This window comes from Brassica oleracea, chromosome C7 (genome assembly GCF_000695525.1).
Source record: "Brassica oleracea var. oleracea cultivar TO1000 chromosome C7, BOL, whole genome shotgun sequence".
NCBI lineage: Eukaryota > Viridiplantae > Streptophyta > Magnoliopsida > Brassicales > Brassicaceae > Brassica > Brassica oleracea.
The window spans coordinates 40,034,808-40,054,620 of NC_027754.1; the positions used below are offsets into that span (position 1 = coordinate 40,034,808).

Genomic DNA, 19,813 nt, shown 5'->3' on the forward strand with positions numbered 1-19,813 from the left:
AATCAAGGTGAACTGTTTTTGATGAACTGGATGGAGTACAAGATTTCAGACGGTTTTGGATTTATGTTAATATTTTTCATCAGATGATGTATTTAGAATGGACATGAAAGTAGAGTTGGAAAAAGTACATGGTCTATATCTGGAGAACAGTTAGAAAGAAAGGGCATGATGGGCATCTCATACAGAGAGAGGGAGAGAGAATGAACTTTTCCATATATTACAGATTTAAATTTAAAAAATTGTTATCAGAACAGAGTAATAAAAAAAAAAATCTGAAATAACAGAGAGAAATCTCGAGAGCTTGAAGCTGAGCGGCGGAGAGACAAAGGCTAATGCTTTCTTCTTCAACTCTCACATCTCATCAACTCACCTTCCCACCAGCATAATAAAATACTTTTTATTCCATTTTTTACCGCAAAATTCTCAAATTTTTGTTTTGTCTTGGGAATATATTCTCTTCTTCGTTTCAAACTTTGTGTGTATCTTTCTTCGCTCAACTGGAGGAGGAGAGATGCTAAATCCGGGTGTAGTAGGTGGGTCGTCCAACTCGGACCCGTTTCCAGCGGGTCTACGAGTTCTGGTCGTGGACGATGACCCAACTTGTCTCATGATCTTAGAGAGGATGCTTAGGACTTGTCTATACAGAGGTACGCTTTCAAATTTCTGTTTTTCTTTTCTTTTTTTTTTACATTTTAATCTCAAATGTATTCAGAGGTTCACTCATCATCATGGTCGTGTTCTTCAACTGAATTCTTGGTCAAATTTGCGAAATTTTATTGGTAATCTTTTTTTGTGTGTGTGGATTTTAATACGGTGAATTGACTTAAGCCAAATATAGAAGACATATCTTTGAAATTGACTCCAAACTTTCACCAAAACACTATTTGAATTGACTAGAAATGTTCACCAAGTAACTGTTAGATTCAGTGTTGTTGGGAAAATTATCCAATATCGATGAGATGAAGATGGTATTAGACAACTAGAAAATTTAAGAAGAAGACTCTTAATATTTAGGAAAGGGTTTACTACAAAGATTTTGTTTTTGGAAACTCTCTCTTACAAATATTTTCTCTCTTTGTTTTTCTTGATTCTTGGATGATTACAAATGGTGCTAAGCACCCCTATTTATACAAGTGAAGGAGCACACTCCAACAAGTTCTAGATTTCTCTAAATTATTATTTATTTCAAAATATCTAACTCCATAACTTTCTCTCTTCTTCTACACAATTCTTCTTCTATACTTCTCCACTTTTCTCTAGATGTTTCTTCTTCTTGGACTAAGGCTTGATTATGATTTGATTAGTTTTGGGCTTAAATAGGGAAATCCAACAAATCTCCCCCTTCCCGATTTAGCCCGAAACCGTTGCCATCCCAGTGCCTTTGCAGCAATCTTCAAACTTCTTGATCGGTAATACTTTGGTCATAAAGTCTGACCAATTTTCGTCGGTGTGTACCTTTGTGAGATGTATGAGCTTCTCTTCCAGAACTTCTCGGATCCAGTGATGTCGGATATCAATGTGCTTTGAGCGAGAGTGAAACGTTGGATTCTTTGCTAAGTGAATAGCACTTTGGTTGTCACATAGCATGTTGTACTTGTCTTGCTTTACTCTCAACTCAAGCAAGAAGTTCTTCATCCATAGCATCTCCTTGCATGCTTCCGTTGCTGCGATGTACTCCGCTTCCGTTGTGGATAAGGCAACACACTTTTGTAATTTCGATTGCCAGGAAACAGCTCCCCCTGCAAAGGTAGTCACAAATCCTGATGTTGATTTCCTTGAATCTTTATCACCAGCCCAATCTGCATCGGTGTAACCGTTCAGCTCCAATTTTCCATTGCCAAAACATAGACACTTCTTCGTTGTGCCTCGTAGATAGCGTAGGATCCACTTAACTGCTTTCCAATGCTCCTTTCCTGGATTCGCTAGAAAGCGACTCACAACTCCTACTGCATAGGCAATGTCCGGTCTGGTGCACACCATAGCATACATGAGACTGCCCACTGCTGATGCATATGGGGTAGTCTTCATTTCTTCTTTCTCTTTCTCACTTGTTGGACTTTGCTCCGAACATAACTTGAAATGTCCACCAAGTGGAGTGTTCACTGGCTTTGCCTTATTCATGTTGAATCTCTCCAACACCCTTTCAACATATCGTTCTTGGGATAACCACAAAAGCTTCTTTGGTCTATCCCGAGTGATTTTCATTCCAAGAATCTGTCTCGCTTGCCCCAAATCTTTCATTGCAAAGGACTCTCCTAGGTCATTCTTCAATGCGGCTATTTTGTTGCGATCTTGGCCCACAATCAACATATCGTCAACATAGAGTAATAATATGAGAAAGTCGCCGCTTTCGTACCTCTTTATAAAAACGCAATGATCGTTCTTGGTTTTCTTGAAGTTGTGATCCACCATGAAGGAGTCAAACTTCTTATACCATTGTCTTGGGGCTTGCTTGAGACCGTAAAGACTCTTCTTTAATCGGCACACCAAGTCTTCTTTTCCTGGAACCTTGAATCCTTCAGGTTGCTCCATATAGATCTCCTCCTCGAGTTCACCATGTAGAAAGGCCGTCTTGACATCGAGTTGTTCAATCTCCAAGTCTAGAACTGCTGCTAGACCAAGAACCACTCGGATAGAGGACATCTTCACCACTGGAGAGAATATTTCTTCAAAATCTATGCCTTTCTTTTGGTTGAATCCTTTCACAACCAATCGAGCTTTGTATCTTGGATTTGAGCTTCTATCTTCATACTTCAACCTATACACCCACTTGTTCTTCAAGGCTCTCTTTCCTTTTGGTAGCTTCATCAGCTCATAAGTGTGATTATCATGCAAGGATTGCATTTCATCTTGCATAGCTTCAACCCACTTATCTTTATGGGTGTCTCCTATGGCCTCCTCATAGCTTTGAGGCTCCCCCTCATCTGTAAGATTAACGTACTCATCTCGATAATATCTTACAGATGGTCTTGTCTCTCTTCCAGACCTTCTTGGCTCATGTTCTTCCTCTGGCTCCACTTGAACTTCTTCTTCACCTTCATCACCATTCGGATCCATGATTGGATCCCCTTCGCCATCATCTCCAATCACTTGTTCATGATCTTGAGGCTTATGAGAATCTTCATTCCTTACAACCCTTAGCTTTGGTTTCTTTGATTTGTTGATGTCTTCGATTGTTTGATCTTCGAAGAAAACAACATCTCTGCTCCGGATAACTTTTCTGTTAACCGGATCCCAAAGCCGATAGCCGAATTCGTCTTTTGGTGATCCAAGATAAATGCACTCTTTAGTCTTAGAGTCTAGCTTGGCTCGTTCATCCTTAGGTATATGGACAAACGTTCTGCAACCGAACACCTTCAAATGGTTGTAAGAGACCTTCTTACCCGACCAAACTTCCTCCGGGACATCGCCTTCCAAAGGAACTGATGGTGTAAGATTTATGACGTCCACTGCAGTCTTTATGGCTTCTCCCCAAAATGGTTTGGGTAGTTTAGCGTGAGAGAGCATGCACCGAACTCTTTCTGTGATCGTTCGATTCATTCTTTCAGCTAGCCCGTTCAGTTGTGGCGTCTTTGGTGGTGTCTTCTCCATCCTGATTCCATGAGCTTTGCAAAACGCTTCAAAGGGACCTCGGTACTCTCCACCATTGTCAGATCGAACACACTTGAGTTTTTGACCCGTACTTCGCTCTGCTTGGGCTACAAACTCCTTGAAAGCATCAAGAACTTGATCTTTTGACTTCAAAAGGTATACCCATACCTTCCTTGAATGGTCATCAATAAAGGTGACGAAATATGATGCCCCTCCATTGGATTTCTCGGACATGGAGCATACGTCAGTATGCACAAGATCAAGAATATGCTTTCTTCTCATAGGCGTAGATGATCTTCGGAAAGCGACCCTATGTTGTTTTCCGGCTAAGCAATCATGACATGGTGAGAGAGAAATACCTTTCATATCAGGAAGAAGTTTCTTGCTAGAAAGTATACTTAAACCTTTCTCACTCATATGCCCGAGTCTTCGGTGCCATATATCGATGTCATCACTTGCAACGTTTACTTCTTCCTTGCAAAGCTTGGCTTGAGTCACGTATAATGAGCCTTCTTTTCTTCCTCGAGCCATGATCAAACTTCCTTTGGTTAACTTCCATTTGCCACCACCAAAATGACTGTCCAAGCCGACATCATCGAGCTTTCCGGTTGATATGAGATTGAGTCGCATGTCGGGAACATGTCTCACATCCTTGAGAACTATCTTACATCCAGTGTTTGATGTAAGAATAACATCCCCCTTTCCAATGATCTTGCTTCTTCCTTGATTTCCCATTTGAACATTACCAAAGTCACCACTTTGATAGGTTGTGAAGAAGCTTCCATGAGGGGTGACGTGAAAAGAAGCACCAGAATCAACGATCCATGAGCTATCATCAGAGCTAAGATTACATTCTCCAACGAGATATAATTCTTCGCTCTGGTCTTCCACAATGGTGGTAGTCTTGTCTTCATGTTTCTTTGTAGGATTGAACCGGTCTGGTTTGATATTACCGGCTTGTTTGTCTTTCTTGAAAAACCGACATTCCGACTTCATGTGACCCTGTTTGCCACAGTAATAGCAAGTAACTCTCGGACGTGACTTAGATCTTCCTCGAGATTGGTCTCGTCCTCTGCTTCGAGGAGCTCTTCTGGGAATCATCTGGATGTTATATTGTGTGTGCAAGTCATTCCAACAAGAGACGACGTTCGTCTACAACGGTTTCGACCAAGGAGACCGTATTCACCTTCAGGGTGGTGCAAGAATCCTTCCAAAAAAAGATGTCCTGCAACTGACGAATGCCACAACAACACAAATAGGTCGTGCTTTCTTTAAGCAGCCTATTGAGTTCAATCCATCTGAACCAATCTCCTTCTCGACGCATTTTGTTTGCGCACTGGTCCGTGTAACTGAAGTGAGTAGCCATGGCATGGCGTTTTTTGTGTCTCATTCCACTGATTTCGTAGGCGCCGAACCATCTCGATACTTCGGGCTTTTCAACGCAAATGAATCTGCTTCGACATTGGCTGTTGAGCTTGATATATCTAAAGCTCTAGATGTGCTCGACATCAATGATAATCATGTCGGGATTGATGTGAACAGAGCAGTGTCGTATATATATTCATAAGCTCATGTGTTCTGTTTCAAATCAGTTTTTGATCTGTTTAATCTTCAAGAGATCCTTCTGATTGATTTATTTTCAGAATATTGATTTTTTGGTATTTTGATTTTTTTATTAATTTTATTATTTTTGTGTTTGATATTTGACCAAAGATTTACTCTGTTTCTGTTTTTATTACAGTAACAAAGTGTAACAGAGCAGAGATCGCATTGACTCTGCTTCGAAAGAACAAGAACGGGTTCGATATTGTAATCAGCGACGTCCACATGCCTGACATGAACGGCTTCAAGCTCCTCGAACACGTCGGTCTAGAGATGGACTTACCTGTCATCAGTAAACGTTTTAACAGCCCTCCCCTAAATTAAAACATCTCTTCTTCTCTTCAAGATCTGATCTCGTTTTTTAATATGTTTTTAGTGATGTCTGCGGACGATTCAAAGAGCGTTGTGTTGAAAGGAGTGACCCACGGTGCAGTAGACTACCTCATCAAACCCGTACGCATCGAGGCTCTCAAGAATATATGGCAGCATGTGGTGCGGAAGAAGCGGAACGTCTCGGAACATTCTGGAAGTGTTGAAGAGACCGGTGGAGACAGGCAGCAACAGCAGAGGGATGATGGTGATGATGGTGGTGGTGATAACAACTCGTCTTCAGGTAATAATGAAGGGAACTTGAGGAGGCGCAAGGAAGAGGAGCAAGGGGATGATAAAGAGGACACTTCGAGTTTGAAGAAACCACGTGTGGTTTGGTCTGTTGAGTTGCATCAACAGTTTGTGGCTGCTGTGAATCATCTCGGTGTTGACAGTAAGTAAACAAAAAAAAAAAAAACACTTGTTTGGTTATGCATCTCTGGTCTAATCTTTGATTCAACGCAGAAGCGGTTCCTAAGAAGATCTTGGAGATGATGAATGTACAGGGGCTAACGAGAGAAAACGTAGCCAGTCACCTTCAGGTAAAAGATTTGTGACTGAATAATACTCCATGGGTTTCAAAATAATGCATGTTTTAGATTTTTCACACATATTACAAAACATGTTAAATTTTATTATTAAACGTACAATTGATTTTTTGTAATTATCTATTTCTCATAATTCTAAACCAATAAAAATTTATTAAATGCAACTAATTTTTTTTTTAAAGTTTACAATCAATCATTATTAGTTGATAAAAATGCATTGAAAATACGAAAAAATCTATTTCTTAAAACAATTTTTTTTTTAATGTATTTTTATGAAAAGGAGGGAGTATTAGATTTTTGTTGTCGTTGATTCATGCTAACATCTAAGAGTTGGTGACATTGTGGAAATGCAGAAATATAGGATATATCTAAAACGGCTTGGAGGAGTATCACAGCACCAGGGAAGCATGAACCATTCGTTTATGACTGGTCAAGATCCGAGTTACGGTCCGTTGAATGGGTTTGATCTTCAATCTCTAGCTGCTGCGGGTCAGCTCCCAGCTCAGAGCCTCGCACAGCTTCAAGCAGCTGGCCTTGGTTGGTCTTCTTCTTCACTCATTAAACCGGGGACAACGTCAGTAGATCAGAGAAGCATCTTCACCTTCCAAAGCTCGAAATTCGGAGATGGACATGGGCAGATGATGATGAACGGTGGTAGTGGTAATAAGCAGATGAGTTTGCTTCACGGTGTCCCAACGGGTCACATGCGCTTGCAGCAGCAACAAATGGCTGGTATGCGTGTAGCCGATCCATCAATGCTGCAGCAACAATCGATGTTGTCAAGAAGAAGCCTTCTCGATGATGCGGTGGTGGTTAGAAACAGCAGCAGAGTGTTACCAGGTGCTACACACTCGGTCTTCAACAACAGCTTCCCCTTGGCAAGTGCACCAGGGATGTCTGTGACAGATACAAAAGGCGGTTCATCATCTGCTACAGCAGCGTTTTGTAACCCGAGCTACGACATATTGAACAGCTTTCCCCAGCAGCAACATCACAACAACAACAGAGTGAACGAGTGGGATCCGCCGAATATGGGGATGGTCTTCAACTCTCATCAGGACAACACAGCATCGGCTGCTTTTTCAACTTCAGAAGCTTACTCTTCCTCTTCCACTCATAAGAGAGAGCGGGAGGCAGAGTTAGTGGCTGAGCATGGACAGAACCAGCAGCAGCCACAAAGCCGAAGTGTGAATCCTATGAACCAAGTTTACATGAATGGTGGTGGTTCGGTTAGAGTGAAGACAGAGACGGTGACTTGTCCTCCTCAGGCAACAACAATGTTTCACGAGCAGTATAGTAATCAAGAAGATCTCCTGAGCGCACTTCTCAAGCAGGTTTCATTTTCTATACTATTATGACATGACATGATATGATATGAATATTGTTGTCTTGTGGTTATAACTTTAACTCCATTCTCCGTTTTATCAAAATGCAGGAAGGATTTCCATTGTTAGATAGCGAGTTTGATTTTGAAGGATACTCCTTCGATAATATTCCTGTCTGATCAGAGTAGACACTGCAAGATTCTTTGCTTTTCATCGAATGTGTTTTGTATTTTTGTCCTCAGTCTTACAGATTAGCAATGTCTATTTTTACCACAGATTAGCAATGTCTTTTTCTTAAGTCTTATGAACATTTGTGTAAATGTGTTTTTCTATGCGTTGTGGCTTCATAATAATAGAAAGATAAGGAATTGATCCGGTCAATGAATACATCCACATAACTCAAGTCTTTTTTTTTTTTTTTTTGAACAATCTACAGAACTCAAATCTTAACTTCCTTTTTCTATTTCTTTTAAAGAACTGGCTTGCTTGGTTGGGGCCATTTGTGAGCTTATACATGCTTTTGGAGGACTAGTAAAACAAATCAACGAGTAAGAGAGAGTAACAAATCAAATACTTTACAGTATACACACATAAGTGACTACTAACTAGAAACAATAGGTTTTTATATTTAGACTGTCTTACTTTACTTTGGATATCACGTACTCATTCCGTTTCATATTAAGTGTCGTTGTAGAAAAAAAATTACGTTGCAAAATAAGTACCGTTTTAGTATTTCGATGCAGAATTTATTAATTTTATTGTGTATGGATAATAACATTTTTATATAAAAAACATGCAAAATTAAATGATTTTTTAATCTGTGTGCAAAATTTTCAAATGATACTTATAATGAAAAAAAAAAAATATATGCAAAATTAAATGATTTCTTAATTTGTGTACATTCAAATGGCACTTATAATTAAAAAAAAAATAAAATAGAAGGAAAATGATTTCTTAATCTATAGTGTACACACTTATTATTCAGTTGGATTACGTGTTTTTAATATTCACTTGGATCGGATTTGAGTTCGAATATGATGTTCAGAATCAGATAGTGAGATATGAAAAAAAAAAAAATAATAATAAAAGAATAGAAGGAAAATGATTGTATTGTCTCAATCACCGACTCTTCTTATTCACCAACAAAAAGCCCAATAACAGTCGTGAGCTGTTTCATAGCTGGCCCGTTTATATATCACGCGCTACGACAGCGCGTGTATGCGAAAGTATGTGTACGATAGATAAGTGGGGAACAGCTGGAATTAATTTACAGAATTTTGAAAAAACCCAAATGTTTTAAAATTTCAGATTCACATTGTTCCCTTACAAACGAATCCATAATTTTTCTCTCCTCTCAATAGTAGTAATTAGCATATTTTAAAACTAAAAACGACACAAGATTGAATTATTATTAACTACTACTACAATAGTGAAAACGAATAGTCAATTAATTAGCAAGTGGCATAACCTTAGTTTGGTCTTCAGACATGATCACCGATTACACATATAAATATTTCCTTACTAACTTATTTTCCCTAATCGTCCTCCTAAACCACTCCGGCAAAAAAAGAGTAGAGAATTAAAACTCTTTAACCACAAGAAAGAGCCATGAGAAGTACCGCTGCTCGTTCCTCTTCACCCATCTTCATCCATACCCTCTTCTTCTCCACCACAGATCTCTTCATCACCGGTACTTTAAACCCAAAATCCAAAAACCTGCTAGCGCCTTTCACACTCTTCTTGCTGTTATTACAATCCTCAGTCACTGTCTTGATCTTGCTCTTGACGTTTCCCGAATCCCCTTTTCCGTTCTTCACCGTCTGATTGTCGAGAGCGAGATCATTGCTACTTTTGTTGTTCTTGATCTTATTATTATTACCCTCTTGTTTAATCCCATGAGCCGCTTGCCTCTTCTTCCTGCTCTTGATCCCACACGCATTGCACAATGACTGCAACAACAAAAAACAAGCTATGTTCTCTGTCTCTATGATCAACACTAATAAAGCAAAACATATCCTGAAACACACTTGCAGCAGACCTAAGAACACCACATTTGAGTAGATCTAGTTAAACAGGAAACTAGAAATCATATGGATTATGATCTTACTTTAGGACCAGCAGGGCCACCGCGCCAGAGAGGAGTCTTGTTTGTTCCGCAATCAACGCAAGTCTTCTTAGTATCGCCTCCACTTCCGCTGCTGCTACAGTTTCCGTTCTCAACATCCGACAAATCTCCAGCCGATTCGAGCTTCGTCGTCTTAGTTTCTTCCGTCATTGACATCTACAATACCAAAGGAAGCAGACAAGTTTAGTTCGAGAAGCGTGATTACAAGTAAGAAGGATCAAAACGATCAAAAGAAAAGCTTACATATTGATCCACTTGGAGCTTAAGCTGAAGTATGAGCACAAGTAGAAACAATGGAAATGGTGGAGATGAATCAGAAAGCTCTGCTTGCGAAGCTGAGAGAGTGTGTGAGAGAGATAGACGGCGGAGAGGAGTAACGGATAGACGAACGGAGTGGGCTTTTATAGTAACGGAGGAGGCGGGGACAATAAAAACCCTAGATTTCTTTTACTTACTATTTTACCCTCGAGCGTGGGGTTTTATTTACCATTGAGCCGCCCGCCAAAATAAACAAACAAGAAAACTGAAAGAAAAATGAGAGGGAAAATTAAAGTTTGTAACTTGTAATACCTCTAATTAATGACTAACAAACAAAGATAAAAAAGCATTCTTGTGGAAACAAAAGGTTTTTTTTTTTTGGTATTACAAATTTACAGTTTGTTTCGATTTGTATGCCACTTTAGATTTGCCAATTGCCTAATTGGGTTTAAGAGTTGCATGCATTTTTATCAACTGTCTTTTTTTTTCGACACATTTTTATTGTCTGTCTTACACACGTTCTCTTTAAATTCTTCAAAAAAGTGAAATAATTGTTACTGAATTTGGTTTGTATTTTCAAAACAAATAACATCCAACAATAATATGTTTTATAGGTTTCAGGCTCTTTTCCTCTTTAATCAATTTTTTTTTATTGGTAAGGTATGTTTTGTTCTTCTACACAACATTAATTACATCGATTTAGTCAGTCTCATAAAAACATTAGAGAATTTTTTTAAATATTAAACCCCACTTGAAGGCTGACGACAGGCATTAATAACATCGATTTACGGAGACATGAATACTAAAAAACAATATATAGAGAGATAAGCGTGCATATGCAGACAAAACAATAGCCCAAAATGACTTGGATCGCACTGGCAAGAAAAATAAAGTTTGACCAACATTTTTATGTTTTTTGACTTTGAAGTGTTGTGTAGTAGTAGTACAAATGTAACAAAAACCCCAGACTGACTTCTCATCACACACACAAACCAGACCATATCAGACCAAGGCACCCCATCTGACTTTTACACACAAGACAAGACTCATTTAACCAGTGTCCAACAAAACTCTTGAACCTCCCTTCAACTCTCTTCAATCATTATCCTTACCTCCTGTTGAAAAACAAAAAACAAGACTCAGAGAATTACACAAACACAAGCTTTCTCCACTTCCTCCTACTCTATGCTTTGAGATGTTCATACATTTGTACAGGATTGGTTTGATTAAGTTATTTATTTACCTTCACTGGAAGTTGAATCCACCTGGCGGTGTTGCGGCTGCATCATTACCCCCAAACTGGAATCCCTGAGCTAAGCCATCACCATGTGGTAATGTCTCGTCTTCCTCTTCCAACCAGTATGTCTCAAGAATCTTCACCGCCTTCTCATAGATCTCGCTGTTGTCATGACTCTGCAGATTCTCAATCTTTTCTAATCCCTCAGCATCATCGATCAACTGTGCGTAAAAGTTCACGTCTCCGGTATTTCCAGTCACCTTCTCAGCTTCCCCGACTTTCAGAATGTTCTCCAGTCCTTCTAGACACACGGTGATTATCCTTGGATCGGGACATATCAAAAGATCACACAGTGGTTTCACCACTCCCTGTTCCACCATGTACCTAAAGCACGCAACACAAGAGAAATTTTAAGTGATCGTTCGAAAGAGAGCAAGTAAATACATTTTTAGAGGAAGCGAGATCAAATAAGAAGCTTACTTGATCTGGTCAGGAGAACCTCCAGACGTTGCATTTGAGACTGCCCATGCAGCTTCTTTCTTTATATCAAACTCTGCATTCTGAAGCAGATTGACGAGAGGGCAAATCACACCCGCTTCACATACAGCCTGCATTACAGAACAAATATTAGAGAAGATTAACACATAAAATATCTACTTAAACAACAAAAGCTTTTAACAAAGGCTCAACAACATCAATATTCAGAAAACATTCACCTGAATCTGTTCCCGGTTTCCAGCAGTGATGTTTGAGATTGTCCAGCAAGCTTCCTTTTTGATGCTCTTCTTATGGTTGTGAGTCAGGAGGCTCAAAAGGCTAAGAAGTGCACCATGACTAATTACACACTGCAAGAAAAAATTCTCATCATCTCAGAACCAACCAATAAAAAGTAAAAGAATTATAGATTCCATTCTAGAGGTACACCTAACAATCTAAAGGTGATTTAATATGACGAGTAGCAGGAAGCTATGCAAGTAACTTTTGACAACCAAAGGTCATTATCAAAATGTTCACATTCAGTGGCTATGCCAGTGGTGTCTCATTCGTCCCATTAATGTTCAAGGGAGAGTGGAACAAGTATACTGTATAGAAATGACTGAAACTATAGAAGAATAAGAGTATACCTGAGTCTGGGTATCATCTCCAGTGACGATGTTACCAATACTACGAAGAGCAGGAATGAGCACAGATGGTGAAGGATGCCTACAGCAAAACCCAAAACCCAATGATAGTCATTAACACATGATCATGTACACAGTAAGCAATGTGAATCACGGGATTGAAAAGACTCACAGGAGAAGCTCGACAAGTCGAGGAACAACACCTGACTCAATGACAGATTGGATTTTGTCATTGGTGCCATCAGAAAGATAAGAGAGAGCCCAACAGGCATCCGTTAACACTTCCTCATCAGTCGAATGAATCAAGCGCTCAAGGGCTGGAAGTGCTGGACGAACCTGCTCTTAGCAAATCACAGATGTTAAAAAAACAAAATTAATCAAATAAAGAAGAGTGGAATGAGAGAGAGAGAGAGAGAGAAACCTGATCAAAAGGAGGCTGTGGCTTTCCCCTGCAGAAATTGGAGAGGGTCCAAGTAGCGTTTCTGAGCATGGAGAGTTTAGCATGCTCATTCAACTGAGAGAGCAATGGTAACAAAGCTCCCTGACTGAGGACAAGATCTCTGCACCTTGGAGAATCACCAGCAACATTCCCTAATGCCCAAACGGCCTGAAACATGAACATGTCAATACTTAAAGATCATACTTTGGTACCAAAGATTAAAAGAAAACCATAGAAACATATAACTTTACCTGCTCACGGACATCATCACTCTGAGAAGCCAACAGTCCGACAAAAATCGGAACAGCACCATGTTCAATAACCACCTTAGTATGGTCCGAAGTCCCAGAAGCAATGTTCGTCAATGCCCAAGCAGCTTCAAACTAAAGCCACACAAACAGACAAAGTATAAAGAGAGTCTCAGATAAAAAAAAAAATCGTATCAACCGTGACATGTAGATAATGGATCATGTATCCAAAAATACAAGAGAATCAGATGATGATTGTATCAAAATGTGATAATGAGCAAACAAACCTGAAGCTGAGGATAATCTCCCCTCTTGAGAAACTCCACAAAGCGAGGCACAACACCAGCCTCTATCACCTCCTCTATTGGAGGACTACGCTCTGCCCAAATTTTCAAAAACATTACAAGAAATTGCTCAACCTAATCCATATAGCAAAAAAAAAAGAAAAAAAAACTTTACCAATAGAAAGCAGTTTCCTGAACTGAGTGGTGGCTTCAAGCTGTAAGCTTCTGTCCTCCGACCAAACACCACCCACCATAGAAGGCAAGCTCTCCAACTAGTCCAATCCCACACGATCTAATCAGTTACAATTCAACGCAAACAACTAAAAGATCGATTCTAGATCCGTAGTTTTACTCTTTTCTCGACGGACGAAGCGGCGGCGGCGAGGGAGGAAGGATCGAATTGAGGCAGCTGCGTGGCCTGAAGACCTTCGCGGCGTTTCTTGAGCAAGCTCTCTTCGCGCTTCGTCTTACGGATCTCGACCATGTTGTCCTCTCTCCTCCTCCTTCCTTCCTCGGCGTCCACCGCCACTTTGTAGCGGTTACGGCGAACCTCGGTCTTTGCGTTGGGTCTCAGAGACATGGCTTGCTGTGTAATCTCCTCTGCTTTTTTCTGTTGATTCGTCACCGGTGATTGAAAGAAGCAGCGAAGAAGAGAGGCTAGTGTATGTATAGAATCGGCGGATTGATAGATAAGAGGGATAAACCCTAGACGAAGTAGAGGGGGACGAGAAAAGAGGAAACAGCAATCCTTCTCTTTACAAATACTAGATTTTTTCAGCTTTTTACATCATTATAAATTTATTATTTTAATAGCTTTAAACGAATAAATGACTTAATTGTTAATTTTTATTTAATAATTAATTATTTTAAAAATTAAATTTAGTTTTATAATAATTAAAATTCTCTTTAAAAAATAATTATTATCCAGTGTTACTATAGTCATACATAAACATTGTGTTAGGACCTAACTTTTTTTTTTTTAAGTTTTTAAACTAAATTCACATTTTATAGTTAAACTTAAAATAAATCACTAATATTTATTTCTCTAGAGAAAAAGACAAAAATAGCAATAAATCAGGTTTTTATTCCCAAACTAGCATTCAAGGTCAAAAGTCACAAAAATAGCACTTAATGTTTTATCAAAAGTCACAAATTTAGGGTTTATAGTTAAAGGGTGAGTTTAGGATTTAGGGTTTACGGTTTAGGGTTTATAGTTTAGGGTTTAGGGTTTAGAGTTTAGGGTTTAGGGTTTAGGATTTAGGGTTTAGGGTTTAAGGTTTAGGGTTTAGAGTTTAGGATTTATTGTTTAGGGTTTAGGGTTTAGAGTTGAGAAATGAAGTTTTGGGGATAAGATTTCAAATTTTGAAAAATAAAAAAATTAGAATATTCAAAAGATAAAATGCTATTTTAGTCATTTTAGTTTTTGAGTGCTATTTTTGTGATATAAACTTAGAAATGTGCTATTTTGGAGATTTGTCAATTTCTTTATACTATCAATTTTTCAAACAATATACTTCTCTTTCAATTTTTTTGTCTTGTGTCTAAACAATATAAAATATTAGAAAACATCTTTTTAATAATTTATAACAATTTTTTTTAAAATTATTTAGATAAATTAAATAATTGAAAAAATAAAATAATTTATAAAACAATGAAAATAAATAAAAATTACCTTTACAGGTTAAATAATACAAAACAATTTTAATCAATAATAAATTAATTAAATCAACATATTATTTTATTTATATTTACTAAATAATGGTTTTTTTAACACATTACTAAATAATGGTTATATCATTTATTTAAGTAACATAATAATTCATTAATAGCCATTACATAAATATATATATATATATATATATATATATATAACAAAAATAATTATGAAAAATGTTCAAAATATATGTTATCTAAATAAAAAATTCTTCACACTATTTTTTAGCAAAAAAACTTATACCGATTATAATATAAATTATTAATAAGATAAATTACACAAAAAAATATAATAAAATTAATTAAGCTATATAAAAAAGGAGTAATATAATCAAGACATATTTATAGTTGTTAATTATTTTGTAGAAATGTCATAATTTCATAAAATTGCAAAATAATAAACTTTAAAATTTGGATTTAAATGTGACAAATTATGAAACCATAAATTGGATTACATATTAGTCATCTATCGGTTAAATTTGTTAGTTTCGGGTTTAAGTGATTTTTTAAATATAGATATTTTTTAAAATCTAAATCGAATCGTCAGATCACCGGATTAATCGGTTTAACCACAGCCAGTTTGGATCGAATTTAAAAGCATTGACTTAAATGCAAAAATATTTTAAGTTATCAGTGCAATTTTTTCTCATAAAATAATCCGAGTAATTATTATATTAAGTGTAACATTTCTAGCAAACTGGCTTTGAATGGTATGATACGAATATGAAAAGTAGTATATTCGTTTTCGGAGTCAATATCATATTAACACAATCGTAATCACTCAAGTTGGCTCAGCCACTTGGTAGGGTCTTTAACAAGTATACATATATTGATATCATGCATCTGATCTCTCTGAGGTTTAAAACAATAACATGGTTGTGAGTGGAATGGTTTCAGCGGAGGTCGAGGACTTCGTATTCGAGCTTGGCGTTGAGGAAGACGTGTGAGCAATGCTCGTAGATTGGGTTACCGTCTTCTGACTCTTCATGCGGATCACTGATACTCCTGATGGATCAGACAGATGGAATATTCCGAGAGGTGTTGTTTCGTCTGTTGGAGCCATCACGATTGCTACTGCTTCCGGGAGCATTATCTGGCCAGATTAAGATATGTATGTGGTGGACCCACCATATGGTTAAATGAATGTGTACAAGTGACTGACTTACAGATATTGAAAGGGAGAGTGTTTGTTGTACCTGATACGAGTAGTGTGTGAAGATCAACTGATGACATGAAGCAAGTTTGTGTAGGGTGTGTCTGTAACCAAAAATGTAGTTACACACAATTAAAATCAACAAGAGTTTATCAACGAGTGGATCTTATTGATAGAGCAGTTTGTATTATCTCTAAACACTATAGGAGTGAAGAATACGAGATGGATTTGCTGGTGGATGAGGCTGAGAGAACTTACATGAATCCAACCCAAGGGAAATAGAGAGAGTCTGTCCTGAACTTCGAATATTTCTTCTTCGTTTAGTGTTTGACACTGTACATTAACAAATGAGGATGGACCAAGTGTGAGAAGAATCACCCACGGGCGAATACATGTAAAAGGTTAAGTACAAACTGAGTAACGTACAGAATCTGAGGTAGACTCCTGCTTTGGAATTATGAGAGTAGTGATATGAAACACCCTGTTTTTCTGCAAAAACAAGGGGAAAATATGTGATGATGATAAGACAATCTCGGCTGATGAAGAATGCGAGCACAATATAATACAAATGCAAAGGTAGACTGCATCTAACTCACCAGAGAGCCAGCAAGCACTCCACAAAGTTTCTAAATTCCTTTCTGTGTTTGACCGAGCTAGCCTTAAGAAATCTTCCATTATCCGCACAGGCTTCAATAGCAAATTTAGAACAACGGAGAAGGCATTAGTATTGGTTTAACAAGATGAAAATAAAAAATTTCCACTTGACCAGGGCGAACTGTAGCAAGCTTTTTAGAGGATGTAATGGGCATGAATCCAATTCTTTGACAAAACATATTTCCAACATATTACTATTACACAAGAAACTGGAAAAGAAACAAATGAAGAAATATCTGGAACTTACCACATGCAAATGCTGATAAGGATTGCTGCCCTCTTTTTCTTCTAAAGAAGGAAGTGCAGGTCCTGGTTTAAGACCATTTGGACCTAGAAATGAATGTCTAGATCAGGTCGCTTGGTTTGGGGGAAGAAAATCACAAGATCTGCATGTTCACGAGCACAATTTAAGTCTCAGTTATCATCTCAGATTAATATGGATAAGCAATCGAGTCTTATATACCCATTTCTTGTCATATCTTTCAAAACTAAAGATAAACTCGAGAAAACAAAAACAACAAGTGTCTTCAAACATGATACCATAAAAAGAAAAGACAAGCAACATTGGCCGTTGAGTCCATCAGAATGGCAATTTGTTTTTGGTAACAAGGACCCAAAAATCATCAAAATTATTATGGTTGCAGAAACAGACAGAGGCAAAGCAAGAAAACCAACGACATATATGGTGCTTGGCTTCCTAGTAAACATAATTACTGACAATTACACTAAAAGGAGAATACTCACAGCTTCTGGAACTGCTGATCAATCGGCTTACTGTTATACGCCCCGGATGTTTGAGACGTTGTTGGTAAGGCCGGCTACATCCAAGGAAGGAAAAAAAAGCAAGAAAAGACAATACTGGTAAGAAAGCACATGGATTACGAAGATGTGCAAACAAAATGCTAATTCCAATTCTCAGACCTTGTTAATATCACCAGGTCTAAAGTATGAAGCTCTGTTGACAGGAGGCCACTCAACAGCATCTGAACTATACGATACAACCGGGAAACCACTTCCAACAACACTATACGGTTCATCATCGGCTCTGTTGAGCTCATCCACTCGCCTGTGGAACTCCGGTTTCAGAGACTCAAGCTCATTGATTACAGCGCGAAGCCTCTGTTGCACAAAGAAGTCCAATAGCTGAATGTTTCTAGCAGACTTCAATAGCAGATAGTCCCATGGGTTTCCTATATCCTTTGATGCCCATTTTGCGTCTCACGCTATTCACCATCTCCCACATCCCAGCGTCAGCATATATGTTAGAAAGCAAGACGTAGACGCTTGATTCGTTGGATCCCATGGATAAGAGCTTCTCTGCTATTTCTTCTGCTAACTCAACTTTTTTATGGATTCTACAAGCATTCAGAAGAGCTCCCCAAGCACTAGCCATTGGTTCCACAGGCATGTTATCAATAAAAGACTTAGCTTCCCCAATTTCACCACCTCGACCTAGCAAATCTACCATACACGCGTAATGCTCTTCCTCTGGTGCAATCCCGTAGTCTCTTGTCATCGACACAAACTGCTTCCGTCCTTCTTCGATGTTTCCCGAATGGCTACAGGCCGACAAAAGCGAGACAAATGTCACAGAGTTTGGAGTTAGGTTCTGCGACTTCATTTTACCAAAACAACCCAGCGCTTCCTCGAACTTACCGTTTATCCCAAAAGCATTGACCATAGAGCTCCAAGATATCACATTCCTCTCTGGCATCATATCGAAAACCTTCCTAGCCATTTGAACGTTCCCGCATCTAGCGTACATGTCGATGAAAGACGTAAAATTCACAGCATCCATCTCAATCTCATTCCTTATCATGTACCCATGAACACTCTTCCCGTGCCTCTGAGACCCCAAGCTCGAGCAAGCAACAAGAACCGCCGCTAAAGTACATTGATTCGGAAGAACCCTTTCTCCCAGCATCATCTCCCTGAACAGATCAAACGCTTCAACAGCTCTCTCGTATTTAGCAAATCCAGAAACCAGCGTTGTCCACATCACCACATTCTTATCAACACTTTTTTGAAACACCTCTCTAGCATCGTCCAACAACCTGCATTTCACATACATATCTACAACAGAGGCTTGTAGATAGCCACTCTGATCTATAAACCCCCTTCTGATGGATAAACCGTGCACCGACTTGCCTTCTCTGCCGGCAAAGACGTTCCCACAAGCCTTCACCAAACATATCAACGTAAGCGCGTTATCGATCCCCAAACCTCCCTCTCTCATGAGATAAAACAAACGAAACACTTCAGAGTCTCTTGAGTATCTCAAATACCCTTTCATCAAAACTCCCCAAAGCACCGAGCTTTTCAGAGTAATTTCGTCGAACACCTTCCGCGCATCTTCCACACGACCAAACTCTCCGTACATTTCGACCAAAGAGGGAGCCACGTAATCGTCCTTATCCAACCCATTCTTCACCGCCAATCCGTGAACCAGGACCCCGTTCTCTAAAAACCCTAAACCGACGCAAGCTTTGATCGCGAACACCAAGTTGAAACTGTCGACGTTACAATCCTTCCTCATGAGATTGTAAAGACGTAAGCTTTCGCGGTGGTTCTTGGATTTGGAGTGACCGGAGAGGATCGTGTTCCAGGAGTAGCGGTTTCTCTTCCGGGGAGGGATTCGATGGAAGGAAGCGGCGGCGAGATCGAGACGATTGGATTGGATGTAAGAGTTGGTGAGGCTGGATCCGAGAAGGACTTCTTCTTGGAGTCCGTGGAGTATGACCTTGGCGTGAACCTGTTGTGTATGGTGCAGGGCTTTGATTTGGGTAAGGATGGTTAGAAGAAGAGCGTTGGTTCTGTTCACCGGAAGCAGCATCATTGGCGAAGTAGAAGCGGCTAGCTAGGCCGTTTGGAAGCAGCGGTGAGATGAGATTCAATACGTGTTCCAGGGAGGTTCGTGCCGCGGCTCACGTTAGTCTGATTTTATACACCCTCGTTGGTTTTTTCAAATTTAAGGTAGTTATTAATTTAATAAACACAACAATGTTTGTATTCGTCATTAACTTCATAAAAGCTGCAAAACAAAAAAAGAGGAAAGAGTTTTCCAGGAACATGGATTACATCAATCTTCAGGTACTGAACCGAACCAAGCAGAACTGGTCTTTAACAATATTCATCTCCTGAAAACA

The 19,813-nt window shown here is 38.8% G+C and overlaps 4 protein-coding genes and 1 pseudogene across 4 annotated transcripts; 1 reads left to right on the forward strand and 4 right to left on the reverse strand.

The window, feature by feature from the left end:
• Nucleotides 1-246: 246 nt before the first annotated feature.
• On the forward strand, nucleotides 247-7,816 carry LOC106306398 (two-component response regulator ARR2-like). Its single transcript, XM_013743001.1, has 6 exons — nucleotides 247-647; nucleotides 5,333-5,485; nucleotides 5,570-5,956; nucleotides 6,028-6,104; nucleotides 6,464-7,444; nucleotides 7,546-7,816. Exons 1-6 carry the CDS (start codon nucleotides 512-514, stop codon nucleotides 7,612-7,614), a joined length of 1,803 nt encoding a protein of 600 aa, XP_013598455.1. The 5' UTR covers nucleotides 247-511; the 3' UTR covers nucleotides 7,615-7,816.
• Nucleotides 7,817-8,862: 1,046 nt separating this feature from the next.
• Nucleotides 8,863-10,022, reverse strand: LOC106303834 (GATA transcription factor 17-like). The gene is made up of 3 exons (XM_013740169.1): nucleotides 9,804-10,022; nucleotides 9,543-9,716; nucleotides 8,863-9,384 (listed from the first exon to the last, which is right to left on the reverse strand). The coding sequence occupies exons 2-3, from the start codon at nucleotides 9,714-9,716 to the stop codon at nucleotides 9,025-9,027; spliced, it is 534 nt and encodes a 177-aa protein (XP_013595623.1). The 5' UTR covers nucleotides 9,804-10,022; the 3' UTR covers nucleotides 8,863-9,024.
• A 633-nt stretch (nucleotides 10,023-10,655) lies between these two features.
• Nucleotides 10,656-13,916, reverse strand: LOC106306631 (importin subunit alpha-2-like). The gene is made up of 11 exons (XM_013743310.1): nucleotides 13,500-13,916; nucleotides 13,323-13,419; nucleotides 13,151-13,242; nucleotides 12,867-12,998; nucleotides 12,598-12,783; nucleotides 12,349-12,512; nucleotides 12,180-12,258; nucleotides 11,772-11,900; nucleotides 11,536-11,663; nucleotides 11,062-11,439; nucleotides 10,656-10,933 (listed from the first exon to the last, which is right to left on the reverse strand). Exons 1-10 carry the CDS (start codon nucleotides 13,725-13,727, stop codon nucleotides 11,064-11,066), a joined length of 1,611 nt encoding a protein of 536 aa, XP_013598764.1. The 5' UTR covers nucleotides 13,728-13,916; the 3' UTR covers nucleotides 10,656-10,933; nucleotides 11,062-11,063.
• Nucleotides 13,917-15,563: 1,647 nt separating this feature from the next.
• On the reverse strand, nucleotides 15,564-17,816 carry LOC106303277 (annotated as a pseudogene).
• LOC106306207 (pentatricopeptide repeat-containing protein At1g06140, mitochondrial-like) lies at nucleotides 16,610-19,813 on the reverse strand. Its single transcript, XM_013742736.1, has 4 exons — nucleotides 17,589-19,813; nucleotides 17,412-17,485; nucleotides 16,915-17,053; nucleotides 16,610-16,700 (listed from the first exon to the last, which is right to left on the reverse strand). The coding sequence occupies exon 1, from the start codon at nucleotides 19,501-19,503 to the stop codon at nucleotides 17,821-17,823; it is 1,683 nt and encodes a 560-aa protein (XP_013598190.1). The 5' UTR covers nucleotides 19,504-19,813; the 3' UTR covers nucleotides 16,610-16,700; nucleotides 16,915-17,053; nucleotides 17,412-17,485; nucleotides 17,589-17,820.

Excerpts from the sequence above, each read along its gene's own strand:
- LOC106306631 (XM_013743310.1), bottom strand. The coding sequence starts at position 13,727 with ATGTCTCTGAGACCCAACGCAAAGACCGAGGTTCGCCGTAACCGCTAC. Across the intron at positions 12,513-12,597 it reads CACAGCCTCCTTTTGATCAG|GTTCGTCCAGCACTTCCAGC; the intron begins GTTTCTCTCTCT and ends TGCTAAGAGCAG. Across the intron at positions 12,259-12,348 it reads CGACTTGTCGAGCTTCTCCT|GCATCCTTCACCATCTGTGC; the intron begins GTGAGTCTTTTC and ends GTTTTGCTGTAG.
- LOC106306207 (XM_013742736.1), bottom strand. The coding sequence starts at position 19,503 with ATGATGCTGCTTCCGGTGAACAGAACCAACGCTCTTCTTCTAACCATC.
- LOC106306398 (XM_013743001.1), top strand. The coding sequence starts at position 512 with ATGCTAAATCCGGGTGTAGTAGGTGGGTCGTCCAACTCGGACCCGTTT. Across the intron at positions 6,105-6,463 it reads ACGTAGCCAGTCACCTTCAG|AAATATAGGATATATCTAAA; the intron begins GTAAAAGATTTG and ends GTGGAAATGCAG. Across the intron at positions 7,445-7,545 it reads TGAGCGCACTTCTCAAGCAG|GAAGGATTTCCATTGTTAGA; the intron begins GTTTCATTTTCT and ends ATCAAAATGCAG.
- LOC106303834 (XM_013740169.1), bottom strand. The coding sequence starts at position 9,716 with ATGTCAATGACGGAAGAAACTAAGACGACGAAGCTCGAATCGGCTGGA. Across the intron at positions 9,385-9,542 it reads GTGGCCCTGCTGGTCCTAAA|TCATTGTGCAATGCGTGTGG; the intron begins GTAAGATCATAA and ends TTGTTGTTGCAG.